This window comes from Eurytemora carolleeae, unplaced genomic scaffold (genome assembly GCF_000591075.1).
Source record: "Eurytemora carolleeae unplaced genomic scaffold, Eaff_2.0 scaffold256, whole genome shotgun sequence".
Classification (NCBI taxonomy): domain Eukaryota; kingdom Metazoa; phylum Arthropoda; class Copepoda; order Calanoida; family Temoridae; genus Eurytemora; species Eurytemora carolleeae.
The window spans coordinates 215,004-230,138 of record NW_019396155.1 but is presented as its reverse complement, the minus strand read 5'-3'; the positions used below and the strand labels follow the sequence as shown (position 1 = coordinate 230,138).

The 15,135-nt window shown below is 33.1% G+C and overlaps 1 protein-coding gene and 1 long non-coding RNA gene across 2 annotated transcripts; both read right to left on the bottom strand.

The window, feature by feature from the left end:
• Positions 1-16: 16 nt before the first annotated feature.
• Positions 17-12,057, bottom strand: LOC111696668 (uncharacterized). Its single transcript, XM_023466358.1, has 8 exons — positions 11,792-12,057; positions 11,314-11,468; positions 9,365-9,437; positions 8,201-8,278; positions 2,129-2,304; positions 1,451-1,564; positions 598-694; positions 17-252 (listed from the first exon to the last, which is right to left on the bottom strand). The coding sequence occupies exons 1-8, from the start codon at positions 11,879-11,881 to the stop codon at positions 181-183; spliced, it is 855 nt and encodes a 284-aa protein (XP_023322126.1). The 5' UTR covers positions 11,882-12,057; the 3' UTR covers positions 17-180.
• Positions 5,981-6,835, bottom strand: LOC111696670 (uncharacterized). Its single transcript, XR_002764135.1, has 2 exons — positions 6,649-6,835; positions 5,981-6,173 (listed from the first exon to the last, which is right to left on the bottom strand). It is a non-coding gene; the product is annotated as an uncharacterized LOC111696670 (long non-coding RNA).
• Positions 12,058-15,135: the final 3,078 nt, after the last annotated feature.

Here is a 15,135-nt window from a genome sequence, read left to right as displayed (position 1 = left end):
TCTCATATATACAATGTTATGTAAGCATCCACTTTATTTGTTATCATATTGCAGTACATAAGCTTTAAAACTGGTTTACAGCTTGAATTTATGTTCTAAAACTGTATCTTGTTATAAATAGTTACGATTGAACTAAGATATTTTCATCTTAATACTTATGACAAATAAAAAATGGCTCTTCTATGCTGTTTTCTTTCTATTTTGTTCTTGAAGGTCCATAAAATATTTCCAAAGAACAGAAAACATCAAACCCTAAAATTAATTATGATATATGTATGTTAACTTACTTCGGCCAAAACACTGATCAGTGACTTTGAATGGTCTTATGCCTTTCTTTTTTGTGTTTTCATAAATACCAGAGATATGCAGGATTTCTTTCTGAATGAGAAAATCTTGCTTTTATTTAATAAATTGAAATTTCAACATTTTCTTTTTTGTGTTTTCATAAATACCAGAGATATGCATGATTTCTTTCAGAATGAGAAAATCTTGCTTTTATTTAATAAATTGAAATTTCAACAAAATTCTTAAATTGTTATTAGTATTTAGAATTGGAAGGATGGGTGTATAAGTAAATATAATCTTGAAATCCTTCACCTGGATTCCGTTAGCAATTAATCTTGTTTTTAATCCTCGTCCAAACAATCCAATCCAACCATCTTTAGTTACTACCTCCCTTACTACTCCAATATAACTAGAATATAAAGAATAGGGTAGATTTATTTTACTAAATATTTTAAAAATATAAATTACAGATCGGCGCAATTTTTACTGTTTAATTTAGCCAGGATCTCTCTTAACCATTATTGGTTGTAATTTGAATGAATGTAACATAAGATCTGTAACTGTAAGTGATAAAAGCAAAAACATGCACTGAACCATGCACGAGTTATAACTGGTAAAAGTCGGAATAAAAGCCGCCGTTCTTACAGGGAGCTTAATTTCAAGTGACCCTCCATGCAAAGACGACAATGCCCGATTCACAACGGTACCCTTAAAAGTTTTGTCTGGTCAAGTATGAATTAGATATTAATGGTTTATATTTTCACTTGTAGTTTCTCTACAAAAACGGCTTGCGGATTTTTACTAAAGTAAAACCTAGAATAACTACCAGAATTTAACACTGTTTCGAACAATATCTTACAATATCTTCCACATTAATTGATCAGATATAGGTTTCAAGGGTATACTGTTTTGAATCGGACATTGTCATTTTTGCATGGAGGGTCACTTCAGATCTTTAACTTAAAAACATTGATAAGGATTATTCAATTTGTAACTGCTACTCATCAATTTCAAGAAATGTCAATTATAGAGTTTTGAAACTTCTAAATCTTTGGGGACATTTGTAAGAAAACTTTAAAAAGGCAGAAGAATTATTGAAGCAATTCAATATTTGGAGCACCCCTATCAAAATGAATCTATCCTTGAACATATTGTATATATATACCTAATGGGTGTAGTGTAGGTTTGCCGTGTTGTTTTAATAACCCTGAGAGAGTTGGATACAGTATCAGATACTACACTGGAGCAGAAACCAATCAATGCATTACGAGCCAGCTTCCTTAAATAGAAAGGAATCGAATCTTTGCCACAAACCCAAATTTTTTAATCATATATCTTTGCCACCCCACCTGATATTTCAAACTAGGGTTTCCAACGAACGAAACGTTTCGCGAAAAATGCAATAAATTTTCGGTCGCATTTCGCAAACTTTTTCGAGAAAATAAATGAAGCGAAATCTCTCGAAAATGCGAAAATATTTTTGCGAAATGCGTTTTTTCCTTTTCGCTGGAAACCCTATTAAACAAATAAATTATTTGATTTAACATAATTTATATTTTAAAATATCTAAGGTCACGACATGTAGCGAAGATATTAGGATTAGAAAATAAAAGTTTGTGGCAAAGTCTCAATTCCTTTGTAAAAACTTTGAAAGGGGGCCGAGAGAATGATGTAAACACTTGGCCATTAGAAATAGTGTCACTTTTTAAAGCTAGAGACTCTAATTACAATTTCAAGTGACCCTTCCTTAAAAGAGGGGCATGTAAGATCTCCCCCCCCTTCTTTTAACTTTATTGTTGATTGTGGTATACCAAATTCTGACTGAAGATAAATGAATAAATACTTGTATGTTTCTGAATACTGAGGTATAACAGCCTGTAGTTGGTTGAAGGTATAAAACCAAGGAAAGTGACCTACAGCAGTAGCTGAAGCTGCGGCTAAACTACCATACCAGAATACAGCAGGACCCTGTAGTCTCATCTTATTCCCTAGTAGTCTCAATCCATCCTTCCCTTCAACCTATATATAAATATCTATCTATATATAAATTTGGCTTGTTCGTTTGTTTGTTTGTATCCAATATGGATCCGTAAAATCTTGTACTTATGCAATCTTATGCAAATTGTTTTACCAGTACCTTAAAATTCTACTTTTTCACAGACATGCACTAATGGCTGTGTTTCATAGTCATTGGATCGAGTATTAATTAAAATCATAAAATTAGTCGAACATTATATAACATTATATAACATTATAGCTAATTTAAGAATTTTAGGTTGGTACCACCTCATTTAATTTCTAAGATGGTAATTATGGGATAATATAATTTAAATTAGGATTAACAAGGATTGTCTTTTCTCCTGGTTTTTAAATAAATGCTTCTCTTGAGAATCATTTATTTAAATTAACTGTTGGAATTTAATTTTTTGTTTCAAACTATGTTTCATTTTCCTTAAAGTCAAAAATGTTTTTACTTACAAAGCTAAAGAAAAATTGTGCCATTTAAAACTCAATTGATTCAACTAAAATAGAGCTCTTTACGGATTAATCTGAGGTTTTATTAGTACTTAAATTTTGAGACTTTTAAAACTTTTATCTTTGTATCTATAACTATCTATGCAGTATATATATATATATATATACTGCATAGATATCGTAAACGTCTGTTTGAATGTCTGATCGTAAGTTACGATCCATTTGGGACCGTTTGTCAGCTTTTTTAAAAACTCCAGACAAATTTTTCTTAGAAAACTCTGTAGAACCACGGAAATATACTTTGCTTGTAATAATTCTAAGTTGAGTTTACAGGGAACAATTAGATTCCAGGTAATTCTGTAGTTTCCCAAGCTAGGATTTAAATATTCTTATTTTAATATCACACATTGAAACAGGAATTACAACTAAAATGTTCTTTGTTAATTAAATTCCCTGATTTTCCAATAATTTGATTTTGCCCTATAAATATTGTGTTTTTCTTATATATTGGCAACATAAAACAATCTTTGAAATTCTTTATATATTCTATTCATATATTGGTATCATGAATAAGATTCATTATTATTATTCATTCATCTTGCAGACATTCTTAGAAACGAAGAAAACTATATGAAATAAAACCTATCTAAATATTTGAAAATTATTGTAATTATTCACTTCAGTGCCCTTTCATGAGGAATTGCAGGGTCAAATGACAGGTTTTTATTTTTCCTGCCCTTGTTAATTTTTCATTAGTGCGTACTTGAAAACTCCAGGCCGTAGATGTCAATTTTTAATAATCAGAACGTCTAATCAATTTTGAAAACCAATTTTCTATTTCAATTACGTGAACACTTTCTCTTTGTATACATTGTAAACAAAACAGAACAAAAAATTCGCGGATTTTATAGAAAAAATTTCGTGGAATTTCAAATTTTATGAAAATCAAATTTTGTTGGAGGCTAATCTCTGAAATTTTGATCATTCATGAACCTTTCTTGGGGTCATTTGAGGTCCCACAAAAAAGTTGGGCCCGATCGGTTCAGCCGTTTATTTGATACAAACAAACAGACACCCAATCAAATTATATAGACTCGGATTTTAGAGCGCTTCGCGCCCAACTTATATTTCAATTGTGAACATTTTCTTTTTGAATACATATTAAAACAAAACAAACAAAATTTTAGCGGATTTTAAAAAAGATTTCGCGGATTTTCAAAATTTTCAAAAATCGAATTTGTTAAGGCAAATTTTTAAAAATTCAATCATCCATAAACCTTCCCTGGGGTCACGCGAGGTCCCGATCGATTCAGTCGTTTTGACGTTTATTAGATACAAACAAACAGACAGACAGACAAGCAAAGTATATGTATAGAAAGGGGCTTGTAGACTGAAGCAATGAAAATGATTTGTGAACATGATTGGATTTTTCTAATCAAGTGTATTTCATAAACTACACAGGAGGGCTGTGTTGTTTTCTAAAAAAAAATAAAGAAAGGAGGATTTGATTGACGGTTAAAGTTTTAATTTAGTTTAAGCTTTCATGTTACTTTCAGTAGGGATATCAGGGATATCTGGAGAACCAGGGGAATTAGGAGAACCAGGGATATCAGGAGAACGAGGGGTATCAGGAGAAACCGGGATATCAGAGAAATCTGGAGAACCAAGAATTTCAGTAGAACCAGAATATCAGGGGATTCAGGGGTATCAGGAGAACCAGGGATATTAGGAGAACCAGACATATCAGGAGAACCAGGGGTATCAGGAGAACCAGGGGTATCAGGATAACTCGGGATATCAGGAGAACCAGGGATATCAGGAGAACCAGGGGTATCAGGAGAACCAGGGATATCAGGAGAACCAGGGGTATTAGGAGAACCAGGGATATCAGGAGAACTAGGGATATCAGGAGAACTAGGGATATCAGGAGAACGAGGGGTATCAGGAGAACCCGGGATATCAGAGAAATCTGGAGAACCAAGAATATCAGTAGAACCAGGGATATCAGGAGATTCAGGGGTATCAGGAGAACCAGGGATATCAGGAGAACCAAGGATATCTGGAGAACCAGGGGTATTAGGATAAATCAGGATATCAGGAGAACCAGGGGTATCAGGAGAACCAGGGGTATCAGGATAACTCGGGATATCAGGAGAACCAGGGGTATCAGGAGAACCAGGGGTATAAGGAGAACCAAGGATATCAGGAGAACCAGGGGTATTATGATCATATTGCAGTACATAAGCTTTAAAACTGGTTTACAGCTTGAATTTATGTTCTAAAACTGTANGGGGGGTATAGTATCTCCAAACTTAATTAAAACAATAGATGAGGCAGAGTTTGGATTTATTCAAATCATATTAATGTTATATTGGAACTAGGAGTAGAGGACCAAATCTAACAAAGGTTAACAGTATAGAATGCTGATAGGCAATGTGTACAGGGAAATTGTACAGTCCCCTCAAAATTTGACGAAAAGGTCAACATGTACATATAAAGAAGAGGGGGATTTTTGTAGACGTTATTTTGATAATGAATAAAAATTTAGAGAAAAGTTCTTAAGCATTTGTCCATGGCCCCTAAAGGAACTGAGACGTAATATTTAGTTGATACAGGGCCACTATAAGCTTTGTGATATTAAAACAAAATGAGTAAGATATCCATATTTTTAACTTTAAAAGTAAAAAGGACCGGTAAAAATGGCCCAGAAAAAGATTTAAAAACGACGGTATCTAAATAAGAAAAAGGTTTAAAGAGTACCTCGTGAGTCGGGCAGGCTCGTCTTTAACTGAAGGGTAAATTAAATTTACTACGACAATTATTCAAAGTTTTTGAATTTAGAAAAAATCCAATATCATATAAACAAATGTTTTTCCAAAAATAGTTTTTGTGCACAAAATTTTACTCCGAAAAAATATTATTTGTTCTCGCGAGCAATTTATATTGCTATTCATATGCATGTGTCAAAAATTGAACATCAAATACGCCTATGTTTAAGTAAATTAACTTGTAATAAAAGGCCAAGGCCAAAAACTAACATTTTTAGGGCAAAAACAGTAAAAATTTGCCATGATAACAATACGGAGAGTACCTGACACAATTACATAAAATGGTTAACAAAGATCTAAAATCTTTATACATTATCCAAATTGCAAGAATTAAACAAATGCAAAATCTGACGAAGCTGTAAGAATAATTTTATAAATAATGTACAACATAGTGGGCTTAACAATTTATTTATTAAAAAAACAATATTTTAATAGGGTTTCTAATTATTGTGAAGTACTCTTTAACTCCAATTTTTTCTTTTCTCAAAGATTTCTTGAAATAAAACTTCTTGATTTTCCTTATTTCCTTAACATGTGAACTTCATGCAGTACTTAAATCTCCTGGCAGACCCAGCATAATGAAACCTAAACAAGTTAAAGATTATCTCTAAGAAGATTTGTTTCTTAAAATAAAAATCTGCATCATTAACATAATGTTTTCTAGGGGTTCAGGGCGGGGGGCTGTCAATTTTGTTGAAAATTTAGAAAGAACAGCAGTTTTTCATGTTTTAAAATGACATTTCAATTTGGGTTAAACCGAACTTTCAAGCATATATGGTAGCCGTGGGCGGGGCATCACCCCCCCCCCCCGCCTCTTTCTTAAAGCCCCATCTATACCCCCTTGCTATGAAAAAATTATGAAATATTCCTTAAAGACGAATCCAGTTTTGAAACTATTTTACATTCTATAAAACAAAATATGCGTTGCTTGGTCTAGCTTTCCATCCTTTTTTCAAAAATGACATAAACGGGGGAGGGATAGTCTAGCTCTGTTGCAGAAATGTTTATTTTTCAGAAACTTTAGAAATGTAAATTATTTAAAATAGAATAGATATTTTACCTGGGTATAAGCTCTTATGTTTCGGAGAAGTATTGTTATGCCCATCGGATAATTTTTCAAGTTTACTGATGAACGTATAATTTCTCAATTTGCAGTTTTATAAACCATACATTCATGACATGGTATTGGTATACAGGGTGTCCCACGAAACATGACAGTCTGCAGGACGACTTGAATGTCGTCTTGATTTTTGATATAATTTGCTGCGTTTATTTTGTCAACCTAATTTTAAAAGTAAATTTCTAGAGATAATAATCACAAAATTTCCCTTGTCCTGCCATTTCCAAAATGTGGTCTGCCTTTTTTGTGCTTTCAATATTGCCCGAGATATGAAGAATTTCGTTCAGATTTCGACAATTTTGCTTTTATTTAACAAAATTGAATTCTGAACCAAACTCTTTATATCTCCGGTAATATTGAAAGCACAAAAAACGCAGACCACTTTTTGGAAATGCCAGGGCTAGGAGAATTATGTGATAATTGTTTCAAGAATCATACATGTTAAACTAGATAAAAGACTAAATGTCACAAATAAATTCAAATACCAAAGACGACTTTCAAGTCGTCTTGCTATTGTCATGTTTCGTGGGACACGCTGTAGAAGAACTGTCTACTGTTTACATACCCCAGATCTGTGTACACAGAATATACACACTACACAGATGCCGCAACTCTCATTTATCCGATGTACTGTATGTCACTATACATGATCTATACCTATGATACCGATTCCCTTTGGTCCCTGAACTCTGTCCTTATTGCAAAGACGACGGACTACATTCCTTATTCTAACTCTATAATAAGATAGATGAATGGATATTGGCCTAGAGTTTAATTTATATTTAATGTTTAAAATTGAAATTACAGCCATGTTCTAGATTAAATCAAATGTATGTTACTTCCTGATGAGTATTTATGTAAAATGAAATGCTTCAACTTTAAACTTTAAACTTTGTTTCAGTTTCAGCATTATCAACATTAACAATGCTTACTATACACAAAATTATATATTATTGTTTCAGAAATTTATAACCTTCATTTTTCCTGTACACTTGCCACATACATTTGTACAGGAAAAATATAAAGATTGTTTATGTAACTTTACTTAAAATCTGCGAACTGTTTTTCATAATGTACGAAGAAAAGTGGTTACATGTAGGCTGCTGAAATTATCACAAGAAAGAGGGGCACACATCGACTTTAAATCCTAAGGGACGAACTCTTATATTGGGGATATCGAGATCAATGCTTGATTTCGATCTATTGATACTCTCCAAATTGATTTGATCTGTATGTGAAGAGTATCGAAGGTGGAACATGCAGAGCCTTTCGGAAACCGGGGAATTTTGCATTCAACCAATGAGAGAGCTGAGAAACTGCTGATATCAATTATCATGAGATAATGCAGATGGTGTGTAAAATTCAAAGGATCCCCAGTGCACTGTGGATATATAGATCAAGAGATCGGAATTATGGGAATCCAACACAAAAGCTCTCAGCTCTAGTTTATCTAATAATATGCCTAAATATCTAACTTGCGTGATGTGTTTACCTGAAGAGTAGTTTTAAGAGTATCTACTGGCATAATTACTATTCTCCAGGACGCTGCGGCTAGAGATGCTGTTCCCGACTAATAATTTTACTGTATTCAAATATTACTGATTAACCCCCCCCCCCCTATTCTGTTGTTCATGTAAACAACAGTAGACAACTAAAACGATAACAAGTGTTATGTGCTATTAAGGATTAAAAGGGAGAAAGTATAAAATGGGAGAGGGAGGGGGGCAATTCGACACTTTGTGACACCAAATTTTAGTCCTAATAATTGAGATAGAAGGCTGAAATTTTGCTTGCAGCCTCTAATTGTGGTCATCTACAAAGATCATGAAGAAAATTTGAGATAGGAGATCATTGACCTCCATGAACATAGACAATACGGGAAAATACCACTTTTTTCACTCTAATTTAATCATTATAAAAAAAATCAGACGTGTTTTTCATATTTTTTGAGGTATCAAATCATAGCTTTTTTGGCGTTCCAATTCCATTCTGATACACCTTTTTAACCTCAGATGATCCTGGAGGTCGTGACCTATAAAATTTGGTTACCTCTGGAGATCAAAATATGAAATCAATGAAAATAAGTCAGATGAGGTATCAAATCATAGGCTTTTTGCTGTTCCGATTCTATTCTGATACCCTTTTTAACCTCAGATGATCCTGGAGGTCGTGACCTCCAAAATTTGCTTACCTCTGGAGGTCAAAAATAAAATCAATGCAAATAAGGCATGTGAGGACGAGGTATCAAATCATACCTTCTATATATAGGAAGTGTCAGTGTAATTTTAATCCCCCAACCCCGCCATCAACGCACAAAAAGTAAAATTTTATGGAATTGAATGCCTGAATCCCCTTTATCTGAGTAACAATGTGCAAGATATTGTACTTATTCTATCTAAAAACTTGTATATGTCTGTTCAAATCCGTAAGTTACTTTTATAAAGAAGCCACAATTTAATATTATCATTTTTCCAGAAGAAGATTTAAACGTCGACATTCTTTTGATTGTTTGCTTTTGATTGGTTAAGAAAACAACACATTGATTTTATACGGGACAAATTACACTTCTTGTAATGTGGGACTGTTAATAAACTTTTTATAAACTTATGCATAAAAAACATTGAAGCAAAATATGTTGAATATTTGAATTTCGTTCCTTAACAATGACTGGTAAATCACTTTTCTCTAATAAGGATAAGATGGCTACATTGGCAGCTGTATCTCCGAACCTGCATTAAAATTACAGTTACAAAAACAACAATTGCCAACAATTACCAACACTCAAATCAAAGGGAGTGACCGGCAATGTATTGTAGTTGAACTTAGGATTCCTTTGAGACTTATGAGACGTCTTTACGGTGCATATTTGTTAAGTGAGAGCGCATATTCAATTTTTAAAACCCTTATAGATTGTTCATTTTTAAAATTTTTTTAAAAATTATTCATTAACGACGACAAAAATGTAACAAAAATTCTACAGTAAACGAATCAAATGTTTAGGAGTATATTTCTCAATAAATCAATGTTTTAATCAATTATTTCTTTTTATCTTTATAGTAGTAAATTTCTTATATTTTACGAATTTGTTTTCAGAGTTCTTCAAATTCTTCAAATGTCGTCTTTTCGATAAAATTCCAGGAAATCTACAGAAAATATTTGAGAACGATGAGACATTTCAAATACCAATATCTCAATAAGATTACTTATTTTAGATGATAAAAGTTAATTTTTATTTTCTCAACGTGTTTTTATACAACTATATCGTTGTTACTTTTTTCGGCGTCGTTATTAAAGGATTTTTTTTAAACCGATTCTCAAAACTAACCTAAATGGGTGATTTTGAACGTCGACTTTGCGCTCAAGCTCAGTAATTATACACCATTAAAACGTTTTATATGTCTAAAATGAATTTTAAAAAATTTCTCCAAAATACTACATTCTCAGATCAACATTGCCGGTCACTCCCTTTAAAAAAAATTCCATCAAATTCAGAGATAAATATGTTAGCTGTATTGTTAATTTATGCTTGCAATTACACTACACTGCCTGCAACAGAGAATATCTCACTCTACATCTTTTAGTTGTAACAGCTCATAAGTCAAATTACAAACAATTTTTACTTTTAAAGCAATTTCAAACACAATGTAATATTTCCGATCGATGGAGACCAATTAAAGGTTGAAAGCATGAATTTTGAGTAAGTTGTTACAGTTTAAAGTTTACCATTTTCAGCATTTATTTTCTCACCGTCTGCACTATTCCCGATCCCAACTGTATAGCTCTGTTTAAGGAAAATCTCAAGTTTGGTAAAAGAAATGGGGGGAAGAGGGGGTAGCAAAGAGATCTAAAAGGGGAAAATAGGCTGTCTATTGTTTGTCAACCAAGCTTATAATTTCTTTTAAACTGTTTTAAAAGTTTTATATCTTATACTTTCAAGTTTTAAAGAAAGATCAAACTTTGCGAACCCTTTACTAAAGCCACAAAACAAATTTTAAATTTCTAAATTCCTTATTTTAGTTAGAAAAGCCTAATCTAATGGGACTGTCGCCACAATTTTAAGTGACTCTTCATGTAAAAAGTTACATGGTCAATTCATAACCTGGAAAGTGAACCCTGTATACATGGAAATTGGACCCTGTATACCTGAAAAGTGAACCTTTTATACATGGAAAGTGGACCCTGTATACTTAGAATTTGAACCCTGTATACCTGGAAAGTGGACCCTGTATACTTGGAAAGTTTACCCTGTACACCTGGAAAGTGGACCCTGTATACCTGGAAAGTGGACCCTGTATACTTGGAATTTGGACCCTGTATACCTGGAAAGTGGACCCTGTATATCTGGAAAGTGGGCCCTGTATACCTGGAAAGTGGACCCTGTATACTTGGAATTTGGACCCTGTATACCTGGAAAGTGGACCCTGTATACCTGGAAAGTGGACCCTGTATATCTGGAAAGTGGACCCTGTATATCTGGAAAGTGGACCCTGTATACCTGGAAAGTGGACCCTGTATATCTGGAAAGTGGACCATGTATACTTGGAAAGTGGACCCTGTATATCTGGAAAGTGGACCCCGTATACCTGGAAAGTGGTCCCTGTATACCTGGAAAGTGGACCCTGTAAGAGGGCTGGTCCAACTCCTCTGTATAGCCTCCTTAGTCCTCCCTCTGTCCAAAGCTTTTTGAATGCCTGAGTGGTAGATGTCCCGTATCTGTACTGGTAGTTCATTGTTGTTCGGATCCACATCAAACTTGAAACCTAGACGTCAGATAGATTAAAGATAAATGACATACTTTCACAAAATATTACAATCATTATTAAACTGATGCATGCAAAATGTATATACATAAAGTTGTAATCTTTGTTTTTTTGTTTGGATGTCCGATCATAACTCATGAACCGATTTTCCTCAAATTTTGAAAAGTGACATGGTGAATGTGTTTAATGCTTGATTTAGGGAAAAAAACATAAGTTAATATTTTATTTTATTTGATTTAAAAAAATAATTGTTGAATTATTTAATTTATATTAAATTGAGTTAAACTAGTAATTAATTCTTATAAAAAATAGAATTAATTAACCTGTATTGCCATTGCAGCAGCCCCTGAAGTCCCGCCATCAAATCCCTTCTTTAGCGCAGTTTTTATCACTTGTCCTGTATTTGCTTCCATTTTATTTAGACATAAGCAGCTGACGGATGATTTCGTAAATTGCGAAGTTTTCTTTAAAGTTTTCACGGATTTCTTATTTTTGTGAAAACTGAAATTGCACGTTTAGGAATTAATAATGTTTACATGTATGATACATCACATACTTACTAACACTGTACTCGTTACTTTCTAATTTAACTTTCTTCAACTTTCTTTTATGCCGAGGAAATAGAAAAGTTGTTATCAAGTTTAACGATGTAGTGATACGACAAGTTCTAAATTTATATGAATGAATATTAAGAATGTTTTAAAAACTCTTCAACTTTTAATTCTGCACTTTGGTACCAAACCTTTTTTAAACTTTCAATGTTAAATTATTCATTAAATAGCATTTTATAATTTAAATATAAACTTTTTCAGAGTTTTAGACAGTGTCAAATATCATAATCAAATTTCATAATTTTTGTATAAGTTTTTCTGACATACCAGCTAGCAAACCAATCAACCAATCAGGCATCAAGCAAAATAACCAACCAGTCAACCAGTCATACATTCAAACACCCTTTCAATCAACCAAACAACTAAATAATTAATTAACAAACCAGAGAACTACCTAGCCAACCGAACAGCCGATCAACCAATCAACCAACCAGTCATTAAACAAGACATCCAATAACCAAATAGGCAGCAGCAAACTAACATACCAACCTTCTATACAACCAATTAAACAACCAACCCGCCGGCCATCAAACCAACCAGCCGATTAATTAACTAGCAGTTTAAACAACAAACCATTCAACCACCAACCAACCATAACAGCTAACCGTCCAAACAACCAGCTATCCAAACAGCTATCCAACCAACCATCCAGCCAGCCAACCACCCAGCTAACCAACCAGACTAAAAGAGAAACAAATTGTTGCAGGAAATATATTTTCAAAGAGTGTCTGGCCTTTTAAGGTCACAGTGCAATCAGAATAATTCCTTGGGTCCAGAGAATATCAAGGTTTACAGAGTTTGCTGTTAAATTTGGGTCCAGAGAATATCAAGGTGTACCGAGTTTGCTGTTAAATTTGGGTCCAGAGAATATCAAGGTGTACAGAGTTTGCTTTTAAATTTGGGTCCAGAGAATATCAAGGTGTACAGAGTTTGCTGTTAAATTTGGGTCCAGAGAATATCAAGGTTTACAGAGTTTGGTGTTAAATTTGGGTCCAGAGAATATCAAGGTTAACAGAGTTTGCTGCTAAATTGTAAAGTATTCAATCAAAACTCATCTTTGTTATGTGAATATAAATAATATGGAATTGTTTTGAAAAACTCAAAAACTTCTCGTCAAGTTTGACAGAAACATTTTAAATTGAAGATTATAAGAAGGAATTGAACACTGCGCATCAGAAAGACAAGTTTTAATGACTTTTATGCCTTTTAACGGTCATGTGTTTAGGCTGAACACAAAAAATGATTCTGATGGCTTCAAACCTTATTATAAATGACTTATAAATTTTAAACAGAACCTATACTTTATATATATTTATGATATGTATAAATCCAACTTGTTATCTAATTTCCATTTTGCCGATGACTCTACAGGATTAGCTAAAGGTTCAAATATTGTTGAGGTAGGAAATTTTGTTGACACTGAACTTCAAAAACTAGGTAAGTGGTTGAGAGCCAACAAGATTTGTGTTAATACTTCTAAAACTAAAATCATGGTTTTTCATCCAAAGCAACCCTCCATTCCTGATTTTCAATTTCATTTTAATAATAATGACATCAACTCAAGTCCTGATTTAACCAGAATTTTTCCTATTGAACGTATTTCAAAGATGTCCAAAGTACCAGCTTTTAAAATGCTCGGCATTTATTTTGATGAGAATCTAAGTTTTGATTATCACATCAAACAAACTCGTAACAAGGTTTCTAAATCTATTTTTTACTTAAATAGAGCAAAGAATATTCTTACTGGTAAAGCCTTAAAGTCATTATACTTCGCGCTCATCCATCCTCATATTCTGTATTGCCTGCCTATTTATAGCTGCTCTAGTAAATCAAACATTAACTCACTATACTTGCTTCAGAAGAAATGCGTACGCATAATTTCTAAAGCCTCATATAATTCCCACTCTCAACCTTTATTTTCATCATTAGATATTCTGCCTCTTCCTGACCTAATAATTCAACAGCAATTATTAATTATGCATTCTATAGATCAGAAATATTCTACTGTTAACTACGATGGTGTTTTTATAAAAAATTCAGCCTTAACGGATCACCCTTATCCTCTAAGAAATGGTGATGATTTTTTTCTACCAAGGGTCCGAAATGATTTTTTAAAAAAGTTTCCTTTTTTCAGCTTTCCTTTGTTATGGAATAATTTTGATCCTAATATTAAACAAATTGAGAGCAAGCTTGGGTTTAAATTAAGTGTCAAAAAATTCTTGCTTGATAAATATNTAAACCTGTAAACCTGTAAACCTGTAAACCTGTAAACCTGTAAATTTGTAAACCTGTAAACCTGTAAACCTGTAAACCTGTAAACCTACAAAAAGTCCATATTTAGGATTAGATCTGTCTCCGTGGCTGGATTTATTAAGAGATATGGTTAGCTCTCAGAGTTTAAGAAATTCTCAACATATTAGATTAAGACTGGAGAGTGCCAGGCGCGATTCACAAAGATACTATTTATCTGAGAATAAAAAACCAATAAATATTTTCGTAATAACTTTTTAAATTCTTTCTGATCAAATGCGTATTCAGGGGGGGGCTATGGGGGTTCAGCCCCCCCCCTGTTTAGGAGCGGCCAATTAGCACAGCCCCCCCCCACTAAGCAATGATTGAGCACCCCCCCACAGTGGGAGGGGAGGGTCAGCCAAAATCATTTATTCCATAAACCTCTTATTTATGTCAAATAAGGCTTGGCTGCTTAGAATTTTTTTTAATGAGAATTCTCTAAAATGTTAAAATGTCATGTTTTAGTTAAGAATTTTGACAGGAAACCCGCTAATTTATTGAAAACTCTTAATATAGGATTTTTTAACACGTTCTTTGATTAAATCAAGGATTTGGGGTGCTGCTGGAGCCCCTAAATCTTTTCTAAATGGCTTTTAAATCCTATTTATAAATTTAAATTATCCCGAAACCCCTGTGATTTCTTGTGCTTTTACTATGAAATATATGTTTTCTTCCGAAATACTCGCTGTAACAAAGACGACATCTAAATGTATTGCGGGATTACGGGATCAATTCAAGGATAAATTTATATCTATATTGTATTT

Excerpts from the sequence above, each read along its gene's own strand:
- LOC111696668 (XM_023466358.1), bottom strand. The coding sequence starts at position 11,881 with ATGGAAGCAAATACAGGACAAGTGATAAAAACTGCGCTAAAGAAGGGA. Across the intron at positions 11,469-11,791 it reads CTGCTGCAATGGCAATACAG|GTTTCAAGTTTGATGTGGAT; the intron begins GTTAATTAATTC and ends TCTGACGTCTAG. Across the intron at positions 2,305-8,200 it reads CTCTTAAAACTACTCTTCAG|GTTGAAGGGAAGGATGGATT; the intron begins GTAAACACATCA and ends ATTTATATATAG.